This window comes from Centroberyx gerrardi, chromosome 15 (genome assembly GCF_048128805.1).
Source record: "Centroberyx gerrardi isolate f3 chromosome 15, fCenGer3.hap1.cur.20231027, whole genome shotgun sequence".
Classification (NCBI taxonomy): domain Eukaryota; kingdom Metazoa; phylum Chordata; class Actinopteri; order Beryciformes; family Berycidae; genus Centroberyx; species Centroberyx gerrardi.
The window spans coordinates 23,341,163-23,368,453 of record NC_136011.1 but is presented as its reverse complement, the minus strand read 5'-3'; the positions used below and the strand labels follow the sequence as shown (position 1 = coordinate 23,368,453).

At 40.4% G+C, this 27,291-nt stretch overlaps 3 protein-coding genes across 3 annotated transcripts; 2 read left to right on the top strand and 1 right to left on the bottom strand.

The window, feature by feature from the left end:
- Positions 1–1,867: 1,867 nt before the first annotated feature.
- cdc5l (CDC5 cell division cycle 5-like (S. pombe)) lies at positions 1,868–14,835 on the top strand. Its single transcript, XM_071926169.2, has 19 exons — positions 1,868–2,068; positions 2,584–2,687; positions 2,994–3,155; positions 3,706–3,833; positions 4,260–4,359; positions 4,810–4,936; positions 5,499–5,590; positions 6,033–6,177; positions 6,842–7,033; positions 8,163–8,311; positions 8,717–8,888; positions 9,009–9,173; positions 9,655–9,735; positions 10,974–11,225; positions 11,330–11,437; positions 12,404–12,493; positions 13,266–13,397; positions 13,752–13,832; positions 14,357–14,835. Exons 1-19 carry the CDS (start codon positions 2,024–2,026, stop codon positions 14,468–14,470), a joined length of 2,439 nt encoding a protein of 812 aa, XP_071782270.1. The 5' UTR covers positions 1,868–2,023; the 3' UTR covers positions 14,471–14,835.
- A 171-nt stretch (positions 14,836–15,006) lies between these two features.
- On the bottom strand, positions 15,007–22,958 carry supt3h (SPT3 homolog, SAGA and STAGA complex component). Its single transcript, XM_078288808.1, has 12 exons — positions 22,880–22,958; positions 21,482–21,585; positions 18,519–18,603; positions 18,155–18,241; positions 17,758–17,854; positions 17,422–17,606; positions 17,166–17,241; positions 16,622–16,734; positions 16,244–16,348; positions 15,971–16,099; positions 15,548–15,637; positions 15,007–15,138 (listed from the first exon to the last, which is right to left on the bottom strand). Exons 2-12 carry the CDS (start codon positions 21,571–21,573, stop codon positions 15,097–15,099), a joined length of 1,101 nt encoding a protein of 366 aa, XP_078144934.1. The 5' UTR covers positions 21,574–21,585; positions 22,880–22,958; the 3' UTR covers positions 15,007–15,096.
- Positions 21,280–26,715, top strand: runx2a (RUNX family transcription factor 2a). Its single transcript, XM_071926165.2, has 6 exons — positions 21,280–21,337; positions 24,263–24,453; positions 24,624–24,783; positions 25,390–25,494; positions 26,131–26,205; positions 26,390–26,715. The coding sequence occupies exons 1-6, from the start codon at positions 21,289–21,291 to the stop codon at positions 26,713–26,715; spliced, it is 906 nt and encodes a 301-aa protein (XP_071782266.2). The 5' UTR covers positions 21,280–21,288.
- The last annotated feature ends 576 nt before the right edge of the window (positions 26,716–27,291 follow it).

Sequence of the window (27,291 nt, the reverse complement as noted above, 5' to 3'; positions counted from 1 at the left end):
TAATATGTTAGGTATTAGCCCCTCCTCCCCTCTGCACTCCTTTCCTCTCCTCCTCTCCTTCTCTCCTCTCTTCTTCTACCTTCTCCTCTCCTCTCCTCCTTTTCCTACTCCCTTTGTTCTCTTCTTCCTTTTCTCCTCTCCTCTTGGCCCTTTTCTCCTCTCCTTCTCTCCTCCTCCCCTCATCCTTTTCTCCTGTCCTTCTCTCCTCTCCTCCTCCTTCCCTCCTCCCCTCATCCTTTTCTCCTCTCCTCTTCCTCCCCTTCTTCCTCCTCTTCCTCCTCTCTTCTCCTTCTCCTCCTCCTCTTCCTCCTCTCTTCTCCTTCTCCTCCTCCTCTCCTCTTCTCTCCTCCTCCTCTCCTCTCCTCTTCTCTCCTCCTCCTCTCCTCTCCTCCTCTTGCTCCCCTCGTCCTCTCCTCACCCCACACTCGGTCAGTCAGTGACATCACTCATTGTGATTGGTTGGTTCTTTGTGTTCTGGCCGACGATTGGTCGGTACAGTTAGCGTCAGCCACCAAGCGCTAGCTCCCGCCTCTCTGCTGCCTTGTTTGTGCATGTCTGTTGTCATGTTGATATAAGTGTTCTCCGTGTCGTGCTAAACGTGTTTAGAACATACATGTAACCTGGTATCATCAGTAAACACGTACGTCAGTAAACAAAGTTGAAATAAAAACATTATCGCTCCTGATACCCGACTGTTGTTTGCTTTTTGGTTCTATTCAGGCATTTAATGCGGATTAAGGAGGTGGGGGAACCTTGATTTTTAGTTTACATTGAAGTCTATGATCAGTTGCAACACATTAAGTAGTAATGAGGTCAAAATAATAATCCACATTTGGTCTAATATCTGTTTAATATCACCTCCTTTTGCTCTAGGAGTGGAGAGTCGACTCTACAAGAATCGATTCTCGATTTCATCACATCAGATTCTGAGAATCGATTCTACTAATAAATGGAATTGGAGTTGATTCCTGTTACAAGAAACTGTTTAATTTAAACAAATTTGTAGGCCTATCTATACTAATCTGTGTTCGATTGCCTTGGTCTGATCCATTTCAAGTGGGGAGGGGGAGGGAGAAGTGATTTAGAATTGATTTGATCAATTCCATTACAAGGAGTCGAAGTCGGAATCGACTCCAAAAAATGTGGAATCGTCCTCCCCTTCATGACTGAGGAGGATTTAATAGGTGAAATCAAAACAGGATCCTAATCTATTTACTCATTTGAATAATTATGACATATTTGAATACATAAATATTTGCTAACCTCTCAGATCTTACAGTAGTTTCCACCTGAATCATCGGGTCAGTCTATTTCATGGAACTCGCTCTGTATTGTTGGGGCACTTTGTGGGCTATTTGATGATCTGAACTGAATTGAATATTTAATTGATCCAATAAGAGTTGAGATTATTTTTGCCACCAGCAAACATGAAAAACACAATCCAATACACAATATAGACAATTGGAGTTAGATGTAAGAAACCAGTCTAGGCTGGTTTGAATTGGAACTTAATTCCTGTAACTACAGATGTGGAAAAAATGATATACAGTAGGCTATATATAGAAATAGGTCCATTTACAATATTGTTGTTCTCGTACTCATCCTCTGGAGCTGTAACTTCCTAAAACTTACAGTTTCTACAGTGGAATCATAGTGTAGTTATAAGCAAAAACAAGATTTTGCCCTCAGAAAATTTGAGCGAACACTGTGTTTTTAGTCTTTGGCAGTTGGTCATGCTATATTTTCCTTTAATGTGATTTCCACATTTTCTCACTCTCTAGTGTCTGCAGAACATCCAACTGGTCCCTTGATAACCACAATGCATTGCGGCATTCTCTTTCTGCGCATGGTTTCTGCGACACAAGTTTCCGGTTTAGGACACGTTCGTTACTCGTTAGTGTTGCTCGGTCTGTTGGTTTGTTTTCTTTTAAGTGTAAATAGTGAACGGTAAAAATCTTCCCAAGTGATTGAAACGCAGATACAATATTTTTATTGAAGGAGGAGAGAGCAACGAGCCGCCAAGATGCCGCGAATTATGATAAAAGGAGGCGTCTGGCGCAACACCGAGGTACGTGTTTACATGGCTAGCTGGGTTAGCATAAAGCTAACTGCTAACAGTAAACCAACGGGGCGTAGTTAGCATGAAGCTAGCTGCTAAGTTAACGAGATTCAGTCCACTTAGCAAGTTTCGTTCATTGCTGTTGCTGCTAACTATGTTAAAGGAGGATCGATACATTTTGTTGTTTAGTTTTATCCACGAAAATAACATGCAATCTAAATAAATATGAGTAGCACTTAGTTTGGCTAACATTACTGCAGTCTGCAAGAATTTGCAATTGTTAGCATGTGAGCTAAGCGGGAATAGCATGACATTACTTTATGCTGATAATGAATAAGTGATAAGTATCTGCTGATCATCAATGATTCTAAAACTGATAAGTCTGATTAGGGGATGTGATGGGTTGTAACTTGGCGAAATGATGTTGATCAGTTTGTGCCTGCCTGTCTTCCTGTCTGTCTCCTTATATTACTGTCTGATTGTGTATCTGTCTAATCTTTCTGCCACTCTGTCCATTTATTCAGGATGAGATCCTCAAGGCAGCGGTGATGAAATATGGGAAAAACCAGTGGTCTCGTATCGCCTCCCTGCTTCACCGCAAGTCTGCCAAACAGTGTAAAGCCAGATGGTGAGTCTGACAGACAGCTGGGGGAATGTATGTGATGGAGCCGGGAAGTAATGTCATTTTCTGAAGCCATGACTGCATCGACTGCTGACTTGGTTTTTCAGTGTACACAGATTTAAATAGAAAGTTAAATGGGGTTACCTGTAATTGACGCACATCAGCTTAAGTCATTGCAATGAGAAAATGCATCGTTTCACCCCTAAAATTACATCCGCCTAAACGTAAGAGAGAGGGCATCCATACCCGTGTGTGTGTGTGTGTGTTCAGTGTGTGTTAACCATGTTCTCCTGTCTTTGCCTCTGTCTGCAGGTATGAGTGGCTGGACCCCAGCATCAAGAAAACAGAGTGGTCCAGAGAAGAGGAGGAGAAGTTGCTTCACTTGGCCAAACTGATGCCGACTCAGTGGAGAACCATCGCTCCCATCATAGGACGCACTGCCGCACAGTGTCTGGAGCACTATGAATTCTTGCTGTATGGTTTGATCTTACCTATATACATATCTTTATACACTACAAATGTTTAACACACATAAACTTAGTTTCTATTGTAGGATTCACTGCTGCAGAATGTCTGGAGCCCAATGTATTCCTGTTGTATGGTTTTATTGTATGTAAACATACATTTTCATGCATTACACTAAAGACACACACAGACACTTCTACACAAAGTCTGGAGCATTATGAATTTCTATTTTAATAGTCGCTTTACCACAGTCATACCCACACAATGCAGATATCAGCACACACACACCATCATTTATCAAATGCCTTTACTACAACTAGTACTGAACACCAAACTTCACCACCATAACAGAGTTTGGCTGTGCATGTATGTCTGTATTATGTGTCTGGTGTGTATGTATAATGTATGTACTTTGTGTGTAAAATGTGTGTATGTATTATGATATGTGCCAGTGTGTGTTTCTGTATGATACATGTTTGTGTGTATGTGTGATTTAAATGTGTCTCTGTGTGTGTGTGTGTGTGTGTGTGTGTGTGTGTGTGTGTGTGTGTGTGTTCAGAGACAAGGCAGCGCAGAGGGACAATGAGGAGGAAGTGGGAGACGACCCCAGGAAGTTAAAACCAGGAGAGATCGACCCCAATCCTGAAACTAAACCTGCCAGACCGGACCCTGTGGACATGGACGAAGGTGCATTAATACACTTAACATTGTCACTGACAAGGAATAAGAGACAGGCTTTGTCAGCAGAGTTTGTTTGAGCTTTGATGTCCAAATGAGCTTCATATTATTGTAGTGCTATCGGTTCCAAATGACAAAATGTACCCTGATCCTTAGAAAACCCCCTTTGGTGCAACTATAACAACTCAAGTTCAAGTTTTCATTCACCCTTATGGAACATTTATTATGCAGCAAGCCATGCAACCAAATAACTACTAACAATTTGTCCTCTGTGAGGCCGTATCAGTGTGAAATCAGTTAATGGACACGACAAATTCTTGTTTTTTGTTTTGTTTGTGGATATGAGAGATGGTAGTTTCACCTTAACAGCCTCATCTGTGGTCTAACAAACTAAATAATCTGTGTGTGTGTGTGTGTGTGTGTCACCATCTGCAGATGAGTTGGAGATGCTGTCGGAGGCCAGGGCTAGACTGGCCAACACCCAGGGTAAGAAGGCCAAGAGGAAGGCCAGAGAGAAACAGCTGGAGGAAGCCAGGTAATATTAACTTCATACACACACACACACAGACTGCATAAATACACTTTAAGTCTATTGACAAACCAGGTTTACTGTTGTGTTGTTTTTATTATTTATTTGTTTGAATCGAATTTCCATTGCAGCAAAGTTTCACTTAGGTTTCAGATTGCGTTTGCAATTTTAGTTAAACTTTTTGTTTTGGTTGGTGTTATTGTTTTTCACTGGTTTCATCGGTATGGAGTGTGTTGGTGATACCTGTTTTGTGTACAGTCTGACAGACAATTATCTTCACATGGCCATAGCATATTACGTTTAGTTTTTCATTTTAATTCAATTAAAAAAATCATGCCTGAAAGTCTTAGTGTAGCTTTAGTTAATTGCAGTAACTTTGTTTCTAGGGATGGAAATAACGTCTTGCTGAGTAGTGCAAAATTAGCATAATTGAGTCTCACATTCACTCTCCTCCAGGCGGTTGGCCGCTCTCCAGAAGCGCAGGGAGCTGAGAGCAGCAGGAATAGACGTTCAGAAGAAGAGGAAGAAGAAGAGAGGAGTCGACTACAACGCTGAAATCCCCTTCGAAAAGAAACCCTCTCAGGTAAACAAATGGTTGTTGAACTGGTAAAAGTAACTAACTGAAACTGGTAGAGAGGAATAGACCATAACAATCAGATCCCCTGTGGTAAGAAACCAGCTCAGCTAGCCTCTGTTAAAATAAAATAACAAAACTAACCAGCAGAGGGGTGGAACACAATACTAACATGCAAAAAACCCTCAGAGAAAACAACCAACTGCTTTGCAACATTTCCTAATTAGCATAAATAACTAACCAACAGAGAGGAGTGGATTACAACATTGGGTCTTATTTTATTAGTTCCATTTCGTTGTCTGTTTGTTTACTCCATTTGTTTATCCTTAGTGTTTCTGTTATACTCAGTGGAGCATTATGAGACCTGGGGGGTCAAATCTAAGTTGTTGTTTTTTTTATTTTGTTTATTGTTTACCTATATAAGTTTACCTATATAAGTGGAAATCTGTAGAAATTTAAAGGAAACTTTATTATTCATTGTTTATTTGTAGCATTTCTATAATACAAGCATAGAGCCTTTGAGCCACACATAATGTAGTTATTTATTAATTGTTTGTTTGTTTACTTGTAGGGATTCTATGACACCAGCATGGAGCAGTATGAGGGTCTGGAGCCCAACTTCAAACGACTCAGACAGCAGCACCTGGACGGAGAACTGCGCAAGTCAGTAACATTAGACACTGTACATTTTACACATGCACAACTGTTTAACACTTTACACTGTACACACACACAAGTCAGTAACATTAGATAGTCACTCTACACACTGAATGTACATACTCACTCTACACACATATATATGTGTCTGTATACACATATACAGATACAAAGGCACATTAACACGCAAACATCCTCTAGATAAATATTAAATAACACCTTCATTTTAGTAACATTCCACCTTACACACAAGCACAAATGTCTTTAACACACACATTAATAACCCTTCCACCCAAATGAACACAATTCAGCAACTTACATATACCTGCATGGACATATTACATCTGAAACACACACAAATATATATATATACACACACCGCATGACTTGCTTTCTCTCTGAAGTCATGTTTTTCATTCATTAACTGTGTGTGTGTGTGTGTGTCTAGTGAGCGCGAGGAGCGGGAGAGGAAGAAAGATAAACAGAAGATAAAGAAGAAGAAAGAGAGTGATTTGCCGTCTGCCATCCTCCAGACCAGCGGAGTGGCCGAGTTTACCAAGAAACGCTCCAAACTGGTTTTACCCGCACCACAGGTAACAAGTACACACTAACTAGTATACATGAACTAACAAGTCCGCTAAATCTCTCAGACCAGTGGAGTCGATCCAAACTAGTCCTGTACCTGATTCATACAGACAGCAGGGTGGCATAGGGAGTAGGGGGACCATCGTTCAGCTTGAAGGCCGGGGTTTAAACATCCATCCTGCTGAAGTGTCCTTGAGCAAGACATTGAACTACCAGCTACAGGGAGGCTTTTCAGGAGCTGACCCTGACCTTTGACCTCCCAGTGGAGGGGGACAAGCAAACAGAGAATTTCTCCTTCGGGGATTCAGAGTATTACAAAAAAATAGATACTAGTCCTGTAGCTATCGCATACTATTTTAGTTTGAGGTTTAATTTATATGAACAAATGATAAAAACACCTGAAAAAGAGAGAAGAAAATGAATAGAAACTATATGTGTGAAATGAATAAACCTTGAGGAGTGAATAAAAGCACCTCTTTCCTAAAAAAGGAAAAAAACTGAACACAAAAACACAAATGACATCAAACTCAAGAAGGAAACTGGAACAAAAACAACAAAAGACAATAAGTTGAGCCACTAAAATAACTTCAAATAGCCCCGGTAGTAGTCTCTTTATTTATTATTCATACTCCCTATTACCGAATGTTTAATTATGCATATATTTCCTCACAGATCAGTGATGCTGAGCTGGAGGAAGTGGTGAAACTGGGCGTGGCCAGCGAGGTCGCCCGTCAAGCCGCAGAGGAGAGTGACATCGCTAACTCCGCCTCCTCGACCCTCCTGTCGGAGTACAGCGTCACCAACACCATGGCAACGGGGCTGCGCACCCCCCGCACCCCTGCTGCCCAGGATAAGATATTGCAGGTAACACAGATACACTCAGCAACACATAAGAACACACACACACACACACACACACACAGACTGTAAGTGCCATACTGAACACACACACATACTAGGCACTTGCATACACACACACACACACACACACACACACACTAAACTCTTTGGATTCTCAATCAATGACACTTCTAACCAGCACCTTGCCAGTACTAGTAATTTGTTTTAGGTGTATATTTGTATATTCATTATGTTTTCATTGTATTTATCAGTGTTGTTTCATGTGAATAAGTGTGTAGGAGGGCAGTTATGCTAAGTTTACCTGTCCTGGATTAATAAATAAATTTAAGAATAATATGAATATGTAGCACTTTTCTAAAAGTGCTTCACATTAAAGTAAGGCAGGATAAAATAATACAAACCGTCCAACAGAAAACTCACATTTTCTTCTTTCTACTTCTTTCTAACATTTTGATAAGACAACATAACGTAATTGAGAAGAAAAAAAACACAACAGAAACAAAACAACAGTCTGCAAAAATGAGACATTTTAAGACTTTGGTCTCCTGATTTCCTCTGGTAGGTCGTTCCAGGGGGGGAGGGCCTTGATAGCAAAATAAAGGCTGAATTAAAACCTAAAATGTTAAAATACACGCTGTATACCTTGTTTGCATACACATCACTAGATACTAACTCCCACTCTGCCTTATTATCTGTTTTTGTCTCTCACTCTCTCTCTCTCTCTCTCTATCTCTCTCTCTCTCTCTCTCTCTGTCTCTCTCTCTCTCTCCCTCTCTCTTTCTCTGTCTCTCAATTTCAATTCAATTCAAGGTGCTTTATTGGCATGAAATGCAAAAGTACATATTGCCAAAGCAAAGTCAACAAATTTAATCAAACTTAAATATACAATTGATATGTCAACAAATATACAATTAATTAACATAAATATGTGTCAGTGTGTCTCCTGTCTGAGACAGTGACAGGCTGAGACATATTTGGCTGCAGTAGTGGCAAACTCCTTTTTCTCTCTCTGTCTCTCTCTCCCTCTGTCTGTCTCTCTTTCTCTCTCTGTCTCTCTCTCTCTCTGTCTCTCTCTCTGTCTCTCTCTCTGTCTCTCTATATATTAATTTATTTTTTTGTTTGTTTATTTCAGGAAGCCCAGAACCTGATGGCCCTGACCAACATAGACACTCCCCTGAAGGGCGGCCTCAACACTCCGCTGCACCAGAGTGACTTCAGCGGAGTGACACCGCAGCGCCAGCAGGTTCAGACACCCAACACTGTCCTCAGCACCCCGTTCAGGTAATGATGACAGCAAAAGAGACGCATATTGGAAATGACCCGCAGTTATGTAATCTTATATGCATTATATATGACTGAAATTTACAGAGAATTAATGCATATTATCTCTGTATCCTGGTATGAGACTGTGCATTATTAATTTGCTTTAGGAGACAAATAGACCTCAAAATTGTGTTTACTTTTACTGTTTATCAGGTAAAGGAATACTAAATGTAGATCATGTGTAAGTTGTGTGCTGTGGTGCAATGAACTTGAAATGATATGTAAAAGATGGCCGCTAGAATTTAAAGTGTTATATAAATAAAGTTTAATATCCTTTTCATTAATATTGATTCATGGGTAACAGCTTACCTAAACTAGCTCTCACTGTAAATGTTTAATTCGGTGTCATGTCATCTCCTGTAGAACCCCCGGGCAGGGTCAGGGGTCAGAGGGCATGACCCCTCAGGCCGGAGGGGCGATGACCCCACGCGGGGCCACGACCCCGGGGTTGACCCCCGGCCGCACGCCACTGAGAGACAAGCTGAATATCAACAGTGAGGAGCAGCTGACTGACCCTGCATACGCTAAACACATGGTAAATACACACACACACACCCTTTGAGTACACACTAACTACACACACTTTATGAATGAAAATGCTGAATAAGAGAATGAAGTAACAAATAAATAACCACTGTTTGTCTCCCAAACGCAGCAGAGGGAAAGCCTGCAGCAGCTGAAGCAGGGCCTGATGTCACTTCCTGTTCCCAAGAACGACTTCGAGATCGTCCTTCCTGAAAACGCAGAGAGAGAACTGGAAGAAACGGAGACAGAGACCGGGTTCATAGAGGATGCTGCTGATATACAATCACGCAAGCAGGTAGATCTGTAACACACACACACACACACACACACATAAAACTCACAGTATCCCTACTGAAAACACCTTGTTACTGTGTCATGGTTTGTTAGACATGACATGGAATTTGAAGTTATGGAATTTTAAAATTTGGTATCCGTGACTGGAATTGTAAATTGTAAAATATCATTCAACTTTTGGAAAAGTCATGACATTTTTAAATTATGATACTAAGTTAATCATTATTGTAAACTTGAAAATAAAATTTATAGAAGTAATTTGGAGAAATGTGACAAAAATGAGTCTAGGTTAAAATGTATTTAGTGTGCAAAGTGGGTGCTGCGAACAAAACAAATTTTCAATGTCATAGCATTTGTAAAGGTTGCTTTACATTACACCATCAGTAGTGCAAGTCATGAAAATTTGGTATGAAGTTATGGAAATGATTTAGAGTTTAATTATAAAACAAGTGTTGAAACCCTGCTTTGTGTGTGTGTGTCAGGCTTTGCGGGATGCAGAAAGAGAGAAGGAGCTGAAGCTGCGACACACAGCTGTTCAGAGGAGTCTGCCCAGACCTACTGAGGTAACTTACACACTACACACACACACACACACCTTACCTTACATCCACTACACACACCTCAGGGGGGTTGATCCCACTAGACTTGGTCAGTTTGCCCTATCAAAATCACAGGCAGCAGAAACAGTTTACCTTCAGCTGTTATTTACTGTTGGAGGGACAGAAGACAACACACCAGCTGAAACCACTGCCAAGTCCAAAGTCTCTGAAACCACTGAACCATTATATTGTCTTTTAAGAAGCTGTGAAATAGTGCTGCAACAATTAGTTGATGAGTCAATCGACAGAAAATTAAATGATTCATCGTTTGAGTCATTTATCAAGTTAAAAATACGAAACATTTGCTGCTTTTCTCTGTTTCTTATTGTTATAAAATGAATACTTTGGCTGCTGGTCAGACTAAGTAAGCAATTTTAAGAATCACTTTGGGCTCTGGTAACTTGCAATGGGCATTTGTCATTTTGTCATTATTTTTGACATTTTATAGACTACATGATTAATCGTAAAAAATAATCAACAGTTTAATCGATAATGAAAATAATAGTTGGTTGCAGCCCTACCATGAAAGAATACAAATAGCTGATGTTTTAACCCAACGTAGACTGAAGCCCAAGCGAGTGAGTGATGAATTCAACCGCATGTGACCCAAATCCATCAGAGGTCCAGACGTAATTTGTCAAAGATCTAGTGTGTATAAAATGTGTGTATGTCTCCAGGTTGATGATGATGATGAAGAAATGAGTGTATGTAAGTTTGATGTGTATGTCTCCATGAAGATAATGATGATTGTGTGTTACACGATATCTGCAGGTCCTGGAAAAATTCTCAAAAATGTCTGAAACTATATTATCTAAACTCAAGGTCTTGGTTTAATATATCATTTGAGGTCTTGAATGCAGTTTCAGAAGTCTAAAAAATATTGAAGTGTATTGGTGCGCTGTTTTCTGATGAGAAAAGTTATATTCTGACAGGTCTAAAGTTGTTTTCATTTTCACATTCATGTCAACTGTAAAATTGGTCTTATACTTAACTTCAACTGGCATTAAAAAGGTTTTTAAAAGTCTTAAATTCAACTAAATGAAACCTGCAGACACTCCAGACACAAGAATGTCTTATTATGAATTTATATCTCGCTTTTGATGGATGATTGTTGTTGGATGATGGTGATGACAATGAAGATGAACATGGTTTCATTTGTTTGTGTCAGCTTGATGATGTCAGATGCTTTCTTATGTCTCCAGGTAAACGAGTCCGTCCTTCGCCCCGCCTCCCTGGAGCCGCTGTCTGATCTCCAATTGGCCGAAGAGATGATCAAACAGGAAATGATCACCATGCTGCACTTCGACTGCCTGCACCACCCGTCAGCCAACGCCGCCAGCCTCCTGCTGCGCGGCAAAGCCAGAGGGCCCGCCTCCACGTCTAATAACGCCTCGCATATAGCGTACCTGGACTCACACAACTACCAGCCAGTCAGCACAGAGGAGATGGAGAAGGTAACACACCCACACACACACCACCATCATGATCACACACATACACAAATCACAGGATAAAACGTGTGAATTGAATGTAAATTTGATGACGTGTTAATAAACAGGCTTCAGCGGTGCTGACAGCAGAGATGGAGGTGGTGAAGGCAGGAATGGGTCATGGTGAGCTGAGCATGGAGGCCTACAGCCAGGTGTGGGAGGAGTGCTACGGACAGGTAGGCATCCCGCTGTCTTCACTGACGGACTCACAGTAAAATCAGATGAGAGAGTTGTTGACTTTCTGCCTCAACAGACAAATAACTTGTATTCAGCCAACCACTCGTAGACTGTAAACACATTCCTACATATGGGATTGTTTCATGAGTCAATTGCCTTATTGTCCCATAACCCTAACTAACCACGTTTTTTATGTGACTACATTTAAATCTAATCCTAATCCTAATGCTAACCCTAACTTTACCAAGTTCTTTTATGTGCCTAAATTTAACCGTAACCAAAGTTGTTGACAGTCTACCAACAGTCTATTGATTGTCAAGTACACCTGCTAAAATGTCTAGATGACATAAATTTCAGATAGTTTGATGAACATTTGTTGATGGTGAACTGAAAATACCTGATAGTCTGTTGAAACAATTCTTGTTTACATCCAGCTGATACTCTGTTGATACATTGTTGAGAGTCAACAGTGGACTATCGAAATAAAGTGATACCCAGAAACTCCACTGACACAGTAGACTCAGTATTTTCACCTGTAGTGAAAGGGGAGTAAGATGATTTGTTTTGGGTGAAACCTCAGGAACTGGACTCCCAATATCTTTCATCCCCCACTGCTCTTATGTTTTCAGAATTAAACATAACAACAAACCAACACTTAGATCTAATGCACATACTGTAGGTCACACTCTGTCAGGCTTTGTATCAGGTTCTCGGCCAATCAGTGAGTGAAACAGTGTCTTCAATGCTACATTTTTATTTTCTCTGCCCCATTTGGTTGAAGGATTGGGGAAGAAGAACACTGTTTTACCTTCCCACTCCCAAATCTATCTGACTTTCCTCTCTCCATGTATTCTCTCCTCTCTCCATGTATTCTCTCCTCTCTCTCTCACTCTCACTCTCACTCTCACTCTCTCTCTCTCTCTCTCTCTCTCTCTCTCTCTCTCTCTCTCTCTCTCTCACTCTAGGTGTTGTATCTAGCAGGTCAGAGCAGGTATACCAGAGCCAACTTGGCATCCAAGAAAGACCGCATTGAAAGCCTGGAGAAAAAACTAGAGGTGAGAAAGCACACAGACACACATGTACAGTCATTAGAAATTTTCACCGGTCTTGCATATAACCTGCATTACTGAGGGCTTTTGGATAAAGCAGCTTCTACTATATATATTTTTATCATGTTCATCTTCTCTTTCATGGTTGGAGCAGTAAAGGAAATAAGAGGATGTTATGTCCACTACATGTTACATGCTGCAGTTTTAGTTATTCATTTCATTATGATTTTATTATGATTTTTATTATAATGTGCCATTAGGTAACCTTTTTTTCTAGTGGTCACAATGGTTGTACTAGCCACTTCCACTGTTTTAAATCAGATTTTTAGGGTAGAATAGGATCTCTAAATCATGGTGGCTGGTAGATAAACTTAACAGCCATATCCAAAATTTGCCACCATTTAGTTACTTTACCACTCTGATTATGGTGTCATTTCATATTCATGAGTATGGAGACAAAAGGTCAGTTTATCGCTGTGTATATGTTTCTTTTACATTAATTTACCCCCCACAGTTTGTATTATACATGTATTTATGTATTATAATGAGAATCCATTATTTGCTTAGCGTGACCCTCCCATGGAAATTACAATTGAAATTCCCGCACAATTGTCCCTATATCATCATATAATTAAATAAGAGCCATCCTTAAACTGCAGCATCCTGATCCTGGAATCGGCCTAGGAGCCAAAATGACTTCCAAATCCAACATCTACATAAAACGCTACAAGAAAACTGTGGTTCAAGTACTGAGATCGCTGCATCCGTCTGTCTGCAGGTGAACCGCGGTCACATGACAGCGGAGGCCCGGAGAGCCGCCAAACTGGAGAAGAAACTCAAAGTCCTGCTGGGAGGGTTTCAGTCCAGAGCGCTGGGGCTCCTGAAGCAGCACAGTGAACTCTGGGAGCAGGTACGAAACTCTATGCTGCAAAGTCATTATTTGCCACCATTGATTTTTGGAATAAGGGAGATTTTCTTGCACAATTAGCCCCGACTTCAGCACCCATATATACACACTAATCACTTTTTATAGTGGCCTAGTTGGCTGCACATCACACTATGGCCTTATTTATGTTTGAATATGCTGCACATAAACTCATTTCCCCGGCTTTAACAGTCTTTAGACTACAGTGGAGTGCAGCAAATCCAGGCAGGGCCCCTGGCTAAAACATAGTTTGTTCTTGGAAATTTGTTCCGGTTATTATTGCGGGGATATTCATATATTTATTGATGATAATGATGTTATGCTCATTGTGTCCACCAGGTGGAGCAGGCAGCTACAGAGCTCCAGACCTTCAATCAGCTGAAGAAACAGGAAGATACTGCTATTCCCAGGAGAAAAGAGGTACAAATACACACACACACACACGTTTGTATTACTATACAACTTGACTTGTTACTACATTCAAGTGGCTCTGTTTATTCCCATTCCTCTGCATTAACCATATGTCTAACTAACCCAACCTCTAAATGTTGCCAGTAGCGGCCAGACAGAAATATTCTGCTAAAGATCTGCAGCTCTTGTATGGTTAAGTGTGTGGCAGTCAGATTTAAACCAATATCAACCCATAAATAGACTACAATGGGTCTTAGCAGCGATCATGCTGTCATAACTGAAAAGCTTTCAAAATTTGTGTCCATTCAAGTGCTGTAACAGGAAGATAATGGACAGAACTTATTTTCAATTACTAATTATATTATTATGACTCTAAATGCATCCTTGAACATTTCCACATATTTGCTCCACACATCTTAAAAAAAAAATGTTGACTGAGTGTTTCATACTGTCATCCTGTGTGTGTGTGTGTGTGTGTGTGTGTGTGTGTGTGTGTGTGTGTGTGTGTGTGTGTGTGTGTGTGTGTGTGTCAGGCCCTGCGGGAGGACGTGGAGAGGCAGATGGAGAGAGAGCGAGAGCTGCAGCAGAGATACGGAGAGCTGCTGCTGGACAGGGAGACACTGCTCAATAACGCTCAGAAATACTGATCGATACACACACACACACGCTAATTACACAAACATACATACTAGATATACACACACAAGAACTGATACACTCATAACACAGCGATTATGGAGACTTTGCTAAATAATCTAGATGACAAATCAACAATACTGAGAAATGCTGACACACAAACACAAATAAATTTCCATGCTCTTCCATCCCATCAAGTATCTGCTAGAACCCTTCTGTCATTCTCTGATTGCCATGGCAACTCCAGAGATAAGCCCCGCCTCTGCGTACTGTTGCAGTGATGTCACAGACTGAGTTTTGAGCATGCTCAGTAGAGTCTCTTGTGTTTCCGTATTAGTGACCAATAAAGTTTCTTTTGAACAACAACAGCAGCCTTGCACTGATTTATCTGGATGTGTGTGTGTTTCATTAGGTTACTAACCCTAACCCATTGAACAAAGATTAAGAAAGTATATTAATATTTAAATGAGCTCAAATCAATACTGACATTTTCCACTGTTTTTAAATCATTCTAATGTGTTTGTGTTGAAAAGATGACACGACTGGCTGACTGAATATTCTTTATTACAACAATTAAACAACAAACAAGACAAATAATTGTGTTTACAAGGGGTGTGTGTGAAGAAAGTGTTGATCCTCAGCAGGCTAAGAAGGCCATCCCAGTCCTCCGATAGGCGCTCTGAGAGAGAGAGAGAGAGGAGACTTGTTGTAAAATATGAATTTATACTGTCAGTTCACATCAATTCAGGTTTGTTTAAATGTGTATATATATATATAAAAATATACCTGTACAGTACTGTGCAAAAGTCTTAGGCGCCCTCGTTTTTTTTTAATATAAATTTTGTCTCGGATGTTCATTTCTTTTCTGCATTAGTGTGTCAGACTGCTCTTTATAGTAATTTTTGATATTTAGAAACTTCATCCACATAGAATTTCATTCTTTTTGAAGACATTTGTTTCTTTGTTTAATGGATATTTTTTTTTACACGTGCCTTCTGCACAGTACTGTACTGTATATGCCTGTGCCTAAATGTGTGTGTAGTGTGAATGTAGCATGATTAGTGTGTTTTGTGTGTGTGTGTACATACTGTGTGTCTGTAGTTGTATCTTCTAATAGCCTCTCTGATGTGACAGGGCTGGATGGCTCCACTGGGAGGTTCCACTGTAGCAGGACAACTCTGAAACACACACACACACACACACAATATGAACTTAGTTGAAGTCATGAAGTCAGCAAAATGATACTCTTATTAAAATGATAATGGATCCAACTTCCTCACAATATTAACTGACATTACAAGTTATTGTGTTGGCTAATCTAGTAAGATTCAGGCTTTGTTTCTCCAGTCTATTAAGACCCATTTTAATCTTCCAATGACCTAAGAAAGACTGGTTACTCACTGCTGTCTCACTTCCCATACCTTTATATCCCATTCTGACATCAATCAAACCCAAAAAAAAACAACCAATATTCCTCAGATCAGAGGACTACAGCCGACACACACACACACCTTTTTGCGTTTTCTCTGTCTGGCTCGGCCGTCCAGACTGCCGTTGCCTTGGAGGAGGGGCTTGGAAGAGTGGGAGGAGCCTGGAGTGGAGGGGGGAGTGGCTTCAGGGGAGTCTGGATCCTTCTTTACCTGGTAGAGAGAGGAGAGTATTTACCTATTGTAAAGCATGAAAACTGGGGTTACAGAGACCTCAGTTTCAGTGATAAACAGACAGATGTTTAATGGTTAAAAAACAACTGGATCTAAGAGAATTTCATGTGTGTGTGAGCGTACCTCAGTGTGTGTGTTGTAGTGGATGTAGCTGGCAGAGATCACGTGACTGATAGGATTGGTCTTCGATGTCATTTCCTGCTTTACCAACAGAGACAAATCCACAATCTGGAGAAAGAGAATCACAGACAGAACAAGAGAGAACAGATAGGAGAGATGATCTTAATTGTCATCAAGAGGAGTATTACAGGTCTGTCACAGCCTTAAAAACCTTTTGTTCAAACCAGAAAACTCAACAATGGAATGAGTTGCGAGGAGAGAAAATATAGTGCATATATTGATATTTTTGTATTTTCCCCACCTATTTCATTCTGAATACATTTCATATTTTTGGTATATTTTCATCATGGTATATTTTCACATCATGAATGTAAATGTTACCTGGGCAACAGTCTCATAGGCCAGGTATGACAGGATCTCCATGGCAACGCTGTTAGGTTTCAGCTCCAGACTGCTGCAGTCCAGCCAGTCCCGAAACTTTGACGCCTTTTTAGCTATTTACACACACACACACACACACACACACACAAAACATAAAGAAAAAACACAAAAAGCTCACACACTAGTTATCATAATGAGGTCTGCAGTGTTCATGTAGTTCTGGTTCTGTTTTTAAAGTGAATCTCGGTGCTAAAACTACACTAGTGATTCCCAACATAGGGTCGTGGGACCCCAGGGGTCCTTCAGGAGGGTTTCCAGTGGTCCCCAATGAAATGAAGAATAATTCAATTTCAGTAAGACTTTCTAGACTTTTATCAATTAGCAAAACAACGACTGTGTTGACTGTATGACTTTGCAGGCTGTTTTCTTGTAAGTGTGTATTCAGCACTGTCATTCTGTCTTTCTTCCCTCCAACTGTCTTTATCCTTCATTCAAAAAATCACTTGTTAAAGCTCTTGAGTGTGTTGAGTATCAGCGGTCTTACCGAAGCTGAGCTGCCGACTCTCACAGAACTCTGAGTACTGAGTCTGGTCCATAGTCCGAGTCTGACGCTCCAAACGCTGAAGACACACACACACACACACACACACACACACACACACACACAGTGTTCAGTTTACTGCTGGGCACAGCTGTCAAAAACGCTGCCTGTGTGTCATGGACATTATGAAGCATTACAATGTGATCAGTGTGATCAAGACATATTGATGAGGTGATGACTTCATCAGATGAACCCTGACCTCCAGCCGTTCCTGTTTGACAGGGTCTACTTCCTGTCTCTCAGCCAATGACAGGAGCTCGCCTGTCTGATCCATCCACATCAGGAAGTCCTGAGCCAATCGCTGCCTCCGCTGGTTGCCCCCGGCAGCACCACCGCCGCCTCCAGCAGCAGCAGCACCACCGGCACCCCCAGCACCCCACCTGTCTACAAAACACAATGATATTTTTGGTGGTGTTCCTTGTGTAAAAATGTCAAAGAACTATATCCTCATTCCAATTAAACACTACACGTGTGTGTGTGCGTGTGTGTGCGTGTGTGTGCGTGCGTGCGTGCGTGCGTGTGTGTGTGTGTATACCTGTGTCTTGCTGAGTGTCTTCTTCCTCCATGGATTTGAGGAGTTTAGATTTATAATCTCTAAACTGAAGATATTTTAATAACCTTGACACCTTCCTCTGGTCGAGAGACATAGAGGCAGACACAGAGAGAGAGAAAGAGGCATGAAGAGAGAGAGACAGACAGAAAGACAGAGAGAGGAACAGATAAAAAGAGGAAAGAAATAAAGCCATTGTACACGTCATTCATTTCACAGCAGGAAAACTACAGGGAGGGTCAACAATATTTAGAAGTTTGGGTTTTTGATAATACAAACAACATGAACGTGGGGTGAGAGAGGGTGAGAGAAAGTTCTTCACTGTGTGTGTTTAATGTATTTTAGTGTACATGCGTGTGTGTTTAGAGTGTGTTTTAGTCACCTTGTCTCTCCTCATCTGGAACAGGATGTCCTCAGCTGAAATGACCCTTGACCCCCGAAGAGCCGCCCCCTCACAGGCCTGCTGCAGCTAATCCACCAATCACATCACAGTTATTAGCCTCATATAGTATGGATTACAGTCATTTGGCATATAATTGATGGTGATCAATATACTGTAGATATATACTTGCTCATATTTTGGTGCAGTTTATTTGTCTATGTGCTGAAATGTCTTTTTATCTCAACGAAATAAGAAGAGCACCCAGGTGTCACAGCCAAAATTACAGCAAATAGACATCTAGTGTTTTCAGGCCGTTGGTATTTACATTTGTGTGTGTGTGTGTGTGTGTGTGTGTGTGTGTTACCATGGTGATGAGCTGTGTGTGGACAATATCCTCCACCAGAGCGGCTGTCTCATGCAGTGGCCTGCGAGCATCTCCCAGAGCGAACCTGACACACACACACACACACACACACACACACACACACATACACACACACAGAGTCTCAACTGAATCCTCTGAGAAACACTGAAATACAAGAAGACTGCAAAGAGAACCTGACAATAAGATATCATAAGTCTGGTGGATGTTTATGAGTTAAAAGTCGTTGTTCACAAAGAGTTTTTACATTTGAATGATTTTGGTGACATCTGTGTTGCTCAGCGCTCATCGCTGTGGTGTTTCTGCACTGCACTTCCCACAGATCACCTGTCAATCAAACAGTGTGTCCAGTACTGTGACGTCTTTTTCCTTGGATTTTCTGTTGATGCAGTTTGAGTTTCTCTTTTCTTTGTCTGTTCAGTCATGGTGGCTGTCGCTGCTCATGCTAACTACCCAGTTCTTCTTCTTCTGTTTATTCCAAACAAACCGGAAACGTGAAACGCATCACTTCCTGTGCGTCAGTGGAATTTTCCCAGGAAAGACCGACCAGACACCGGGTGTTTACAACAGCAAATGTAAAAGTTTTCATGAAAATGGCTATAGATTGAATCACTATTGTTTTTATATCAATCGGTGATTGAGAGGACATTAATTTACATGAAAGTGTTAAAAAAAAAAAAAAAGACTACTTAATTATTGATCTGTCCAAATACTTTGTGCATCCTGAAATGGGGAATCATATACAAACACCATGTATGTAATGTAAAAATCTTCACCCATTGCTCTGATACTCGTGAAAATACCCTCAAATTAAAGTTGATAGTTTGTACTTTAACCTCAACGTCACTGTATCACTTCACATCCAACATAATACAACTAATGAGACAAAACATCAAACAATGTGTTGCTGTCAAAATAATTATGGAGCTCATTGTTAATATATACATACACACACAAATGTACATGTCTCTCTCTCTCTCTCCCCCCATCTCTCTCACACACACACAGCCCCACAATTTGGTGAGGCCACACACACACACACACACACACAGGCCACAATTTGCATCCAGAGAAGCCACTTCCATGATGGCAGACTAAGCTAAAGCCACATCCTCATTGACACTTCTCCCGTCTAACAACCACACACACACCACACAATCTTCCCAGGTCTCTCTCCGCTCCCGCTTTATCCATGTCTGTGATTGGCTGGCTGGAGCTGTCAGTTGCAGAGATAAGAATGGCTCTGGGCTGTGGGCAGGTTGGCTTCAGGTAGAGCGATGGTTTAAGGTTTAGGTTTAGGTTTTGGGGTTTAGTTTGGTTTCAGTCTCTCTGACCACCAACACCACCGCTGCAGTCCACACACACACACCACACGGTGAGTACCCCAAAACACACACACACACACACACACACAAAGGTGTGAGGCCACAGCACACATGTGGTTTCTCTCCCTTTAGAAAAAGCCACAACAAGATCAAATTTGTGGCACAAATAGTTAAAAAAACAAAAAACATTTATTATATTAGTTTCACAAGTATTGGAATATTGCTGTTTATACATACATACAATTTCACACAATTTAGATTAACCTATAAAGGTGTTTGGGAATTTGTATGCATGCATGTTTCATATGAAAACTTTGGCTTGGTGTTTCAATAGATTTCAGTAATCTCAGCATTTCAGTGAAGATAAAGTTCTACGGCTGTCATCATCTTTTTTCTACTTTATACTATTTCCTCAAAGGATTTACATTTTCAAAACTATTTTTTCATGCAACACACTGAGCCTACTAAATGTAGCCAGTATTTTTAGATACTTAGACTCTCCATTTACAGTACTATTGCCTGCTGCTAGACAAATTCATGTTTTTAGGAATGGTAATAACAATCTTTAGCAAAGCTGTGTATTTCAATGGTGCAGTGATGGTGCAAAGTAAACGATCAGCCATAAAACGATTAATGGAGTCTTCAATTGCCACTGTAATGTTAAGTAGACTGTTCAAGCATAGTGATGTTACTTTTTAAATTTGTGTTGTTGATAATATTGGGCTAAGATCATTATATTACTTTAACACAGTCTGGAGCTATTTCTGTTTGGAGCCAGCAGTGCAAGTTTTCTTTTTACTTTACAGCAATTTGTAATAATTTTGTTAATTAAGTTAATAAGTTAGTTAAGTGATAATTTCATTAAGTGATAAGTGCAATTCACCATACTGTACCAGTCACTTTTCATAACAGTACAATGCCTTGCTGCTAATTCACTGCACTTACTTGCACTTACTTACTGCTGCTAATTTTAATGCATCTACTTTTTTGTGTATTTATATAATTCCTATTTTTTTTTTTTTTTTTTAACTTTTTAAAGATATTTTTAGATATATTTTCCATAATCTTATATTTTTAGTAGTCAAGATTGTTTAATTGTTTGTATATTCTGTATGTGCACTGTTTGGTCTGGGAGGAACAGCATTTTGTTTTAATGTATGCAAGTACTGAGGAATGACAATAAAGGAAATCTTGAATCTTGAAAGTTAAGTGAATAAACAATTATTATTATTATTATTACTATTATTTTCATTAAGCTTTGAGTGTATCTGATAAAGTTTCAAAAGTAAGGGTTTTGGAACTTTTTTAAGCCTCCTGTAATTCAGTTTGTAGTTCCTGAACTGTGTGTTTTTGCCAAGTATTACTCGCCAAAACACTTTCCAGTATATTCACTGTGGCTTTACTATGTGTCAATCAAACAGGTTGCCATGGCTTCAAACAGTCTATTCGGCAGCACCAGTCCAATGCTGTACTGGGGTGAGTCTCCTTCTCTGTCTGTCTGTCTGCTGTCTGCTGAATGTTCAGCAGGAGAAGCTATTTGTGTGTACATCTTGCTCACCTGGTAGGAGATGCTCTGTGTGTGTGTGTGTGTGTGTGTGTGTGTGTGTGTGTGTGTCTTACATCATGCTTTGTAGCTCTGGGATGAAGCTGGTCCTGGAAACGGGACGGTCTTTAGAACTGGAGGAGGCGGAGCTAGCCATGGGACTACTCATAACCACGCCCACCTGATGACACAAGCAAACACAAACAAAACAAACAAACAAACACCACTGCATTAGAATAGAATTACAGCTCACTGAAACAGCATTTCACGTGAATAGCTTTTAATACGTCTGGACACATCACAGTATATTTCTTCTCCCAGCAGTCCACTCCAACCTGTAAATCTGTCAGTGAAGATGCTGTATCTCTATTTATTAATTTGCTGTACTAATTTAGTTGTTTAGTATTTCATTTTACCGCCTTCAGTACATTCTAATGGTCTTATTCTCATACAGGAAGTCGGGTCGAATCTAATTTGTCACTGAATCTCTGTTGAAAACAATAATGAAAATCACTCTACAACTCTCCACTCACACCAAATATTAAGGAAAGTCTTTTAAGGAAAGGTGCAGAAGGCAGCATCTGAATTCTCAGTAGCAGTAGTAGACACACAGAACAGAACAGAAAAGAATACAATAGAAACTATGGGTATAAATTTACTGTAGGCTTTTTTTTTTTTTTTTTTTTGCACTCAAAGTGATACCAGGCTGCAAAACGCATACTTGGTATTGGTGTATGCAAATGAAGCAGCAAATGCAAGATGGACAATGCCAAGAAAAGTACTCAGTATCCATCAGCACGCAAAATTTACTGTTTATACTTGCACTTGGTAAGCCAAAAAAAAATGATATCAGCATCCTTCTATTGATATTTTTCCCCAGCATTTCTGGGATAATTTGCCTAAACAAAATGACAAAAGATAAACACAGTTTCTAGCATGTGATATTCAGATGTTTCTTTGGCCTGTAGGAGTCTAAGAACCAGGTGAAACTATAATAGCACAGTCTGGTTCACCATGTATCAGAGAATAGAATAGAATAGAATAGAATAGAATAGAATAGAATAGAACGACAGCTAGGCTAAATGACAAATGCCTAAAATAACAAGATAGCAGAACAGATTTAAGCAGAATCAACACACCATTCAAACACAGAGGTCTGACACACACCACTGGCAGCGACACACACACACACACACACACACACACACACACACACACACACACACACACATACACACACACACACACACACACACACACACACACACACACACACACAAAGGACAGGTGGTGCGACCACTAACTTCCCCTCCGGCAGTAGAATCTGAATAATAATAGAGCCCAGTTCCCTCCTAGTCAAACACTGTGGTGAGTAAAACACAATAGAGACAGAAAGACAGACAGAGGGAAAGGAGGAACGGAGTTAGAAACCGACAGAGAGAGAAAAAGAGACGAATAAAACAACAGACTCCCACCTGAGTGTGAAATCCTTCAGGTAAACGCTGCTGCTGCTGTTAGTTAAACTTCTTCGTTTTCTTCCGTTGATTGTTGCTGTTTGCGGCGCGATTTGATGACGTATAAATCGATCGCGGAAGCGCGGCGGTTTTGGTAACTGTAGTTTATTTTATCTCTTTCTCATGAAAATAAGTCGTCTCTTTCACTGGTTTTTGCTTTGGGAATTATTGAATTGAGTATGAAGCAAGATAGCCCCTATACTTACACAAATTCTGAAATAAACCCCCTATAATAGCTATAATTTTAGGGGTAAAGACAGGGAAACACTGACTTTGCTAGGTCTAACTTGCCTACATCACCCTTGTTACATATGGACAAGTCACCCTGTTATAGCAAAGATGACATGCAGCAGCTATCTATCTATATATCTATCTATGGTTCTGTTAAGTCTATGTTTTGTTAAGTCTATATTAAGTCTAATGAAGACTTCACTATGCTTAACAGACACAAAATTCAGGTCATATTTCAGATAATTATCCTGGCTTTCTATCAGAAGCTGAGTTTATGAGTTGCAGTAACTGACTCTTACCACTTCATCACACTTATTATCTTGGACATGTTGTTCTCAGATGGAAGTTCATTTGTTTCATTAAATGAGCTACTGCTGCGTCATTGTGTTTGGATGCAGGTGTTGGATTTATTCTACTAACCTGTTTTTTTGTTGTTGTTTTTTTTGTTTTTTTCCTGCCTCTTTGTGAAGTTTTTGTGATGAAAACATTTTAAGTTTGTGACTGAGTAAGGCTTCCAGCAGAGAAACTCACTTCCTTTTCATATGACTGGTTTCTTAAACCGTGGATCAGGGCCCAAAATGGTTTGCACAGACAAATTAGACAAATTAGGAATTCGTTTTTAATATATTTTAAAGATCCTGGATCACAGGGTGAGAAAAAACACTTCTGCTTTGGGTCGCTGGTTGAAGAAAGTGGTGAAGGTCTTTCTCTTTTTGTGTCATTATATTGACTTTGCAAATTTTAATTTTTTATTATGTAAAACATGGTTCTCCAGAGTCCAAGGGAATTGTGAGACTATTCTCGGACGTATAGGGAGTAGAAAAGCTTGTTGTAAAATGTAAAGATGTAAAGGTGTATGCTTCTAACATACAAATAAGTGTTAAAGTTTATGATTCTCTAAATATATTTCAGTTTTAATAAGACACCATCCTCTCTAAATGTAGTGATTTGCAGGACTGGATGGAGTATACCTTTGTTTGTGTTTACCTCTTGATGTTTTGAAGAAAGAAAGTAGGCTAAGAAAGAAAGAAAGAAAGAAAGAAAGAAAGAAGATCTGTCTTTCTGTCCATCTCATCCCTCTCTCTCTCTCTCTCTCTCTCTCACTCCTTCCAGATCCTCTGGTGAAGCGGAGGCTGACTCCGCCCCCCAGCAGCCGGCACCCAGAGGAGCAGGAGGCGAGGTCGCTCCCTCAGCGCGGCACAGCGCCTCCCAGAGGCCTGGTGCAGACTGACAGCCCCAACTTCCTCTGCAGCAGCCTGCCGCAGCACTGGAGGTGCAACAAGACCCTGCCCAGAGCCTTCAGTGTGAGACATTATCTATCTATCTATCTGTCTATCTATCTATCTATATATATACCTATCTACCCATCTGTCTGTCTGTCTATCTGTCTATCTATCTATCTATCTATCTGTGATTGGAATGGAAATCAAACCCAACAACCAACAACCGTCACATCTCTATCTCTCTCCTCCAGGTGATTGCTCTGGGTGACGACGTGGCAGACGGTGTGGTTGTCATGGTGATGGCTGGCAACGATGACAACAGCAGCGCCGAGCTACGCAACGCCACAGCAACCATGAAGCAAGGCCACGCCCACTTTAATGACCTCCGCTTCATAGGGCGCAGCGGCAGAGGTGGATAGATACATACTGTACATATATACATACATCACATTAATACATACACATAAATACATAAACCAATAGAGGCCTGTGATCAAATGGTTCAGAATGGTTAACCAGAACATGCTGCCATGTTGGAGGAGCGACTATGAAAGATGGCAGCATCATCACCTCTTCCTCTCTCACTGGTTTCCCCCTTTCATAGTATAATTTGAGTGTAATTTTCTCATTTTGTCAGGTTATCACTCCTCTAACATGAACAGAATAGAACAGAATAGAAAAACTTTAACATCCCCATCGAGGCATTTTGTTGTGCAGCTTAAAAACAGTTACAGCACGCTTATTTCAGAGTTCAGACTCTCATGACAACACTTCCATCTCTTCAGGTCAAAAACATCCCACTTCCCACTTGGCATGAACTCTTTTATCCAATCAACTGTTAATCATAGACTATCAAGCTGCCAATAAAACAATCAATCAAAAAGTCAGTTAAACTAAAATTAAAGGGCTATTCCACTGTTTTATTGTCAACTACATTTAAATTGTTTTATAACCTCTTGTGTGTGTATGTCCGTTTCCCTGGGCATGTGTGTCTGTGTGTGTCTGTTATTCTTACAGGCAAGAGTTTCTCCCTGTCAATCAACGTGCTGACCACGCCTCCTCAGATCGCCACTCTGCAGAGAGCCATCAAGGTTACCGTGGATGGGCCACGACTGCCGAGACGTTAGTATACAGACTGACTGTCTGGTTTGGCCCATTAATCAGGAATAATTAGATCTTTCAGTCAGTGATTGGGGACATCAGCACCAGTTTTAGCAAATAAATTGCAGAGATTCAAGCCGGTTCAAGCAGTCCTTTGTTCCTGCTGCCTGTAATGTATTCAACAGTCAGAACTGAATTTTGTTTTACAATCTCAAGCTTTGCACTGTGCAAATATTTTGACTGCTGCCAACCCATTTATTTACTTTAGACTATAACTACTTTAGACCTGTAAAATGTATTCTTAGAACTGCTGTTTGTTTCTTGTTGATGTCGGTTGATGTTTTATTGTTTCTGTGTATGTATGTTTGTGTACCATCGACCAGATGAATTTCCTAAATGGATAATAAAGTCAAACTTAACGTAATGTAACTTAATTTAACTTAACTTATAACAAAATCACAAGGTAAGATGTGGAACATTTCTATAACAACCATGATGATAGTATAATGCACACACAGACTGTGCACATACATACAGCCATCAAAACCACTGAGACAGACAACACACACATGCATACACAGGTAACAGGTCTCTCTCTCTCTCTCTCTCTGTTTCTGTCTCTCTCTCTCTCTCTCTCTCTCTCTCTCTCTCTCTCAGGACAGAGGCAGAAGGAGGTGAAGTCGGGAGTGTTCAGGTCTTCCAGCAGCATCAGCAGCAGCCCAGCATCATCAGGTAGCAGGGGGCGTGATTGATTGATTGATTGATTAATCTCAAAAACAAGTACACAAGTAGGATTCTGCCAGAAAAATATCTTCACATACAGATTAAAAAAAGCGTCAAGGATAACACAATAAAGCTCACTCTCTCTCTGTCTCTCTCTCTCTCTCTCTCTCTCTCTCTCTCTCTCTCTCTCCAGACTGTAGGTCCCTCTCCTCCTCTCTGTGGACCAACGAGCCGTCGTTTCGAGGCCAGGTGACGTCTCTGGGCTCGTCCTTTACTCCAAGTCCCAGAATGCACCACTTCCCCGCCCTCCCCTACTCCTCCCCCCCTCCTCCGTACGGCTCCTACCTGCCCCCCCCTCCTCTGAGCCATGGCGGGCCGTTCCAGCCAGGCAGCTTCTACTACGGGCCGAACCAACCGCCCCACGCCGCGGGGGAGGACCGCAGCATCGCCCTGACCAATCACATCGAAGGGGCGTGTCTCTCCATCAGAGGGGAGGAGCCTGTCTGGAGGCCTTATTGATGATTGGATAGTTTGTGGAACATGTTAGTTGTGGGACTTTTTATACTTTCCATCTATTTTACCACCAGAAAAAACAATCTGTTTTTACATCCTGTCGACTTTTTATTCAAGCTGATGTTCTATTGCTTTTTGTTCTAGTGAAATGGTACACTGTTTTTGTTCTATTTTATTCTATTATTATCTTTATCGTTATCTTTATCTTTAATCAAATTAATATATATAATTAATCTAATATGAATTAATAGAATATATTATTAATATACTATTCATTAATATCATTAAATGTATTGCATTTCTTCCTTTATTGTTTATTTTTTGGGTGATAATTTAATCATCTTATTATTTGTTTTTAATTAGAAAAAACATTGTAATATTGTGATGATATTGGTGTTTTATTTTATTTTTATAAGGTGTTTCAGGGTTTGACAGTAGAATATTTGTTAAATAGACAAAGTGTCTCTGTAAGCAACAAACTGTTTATTTGGGCAACGGGATAAAAAAAAAAAGTCAACATCAACATCACAACCACTACATTTAAAATATGTCACCAACAAGAAAATCATCCCCGAACCATCC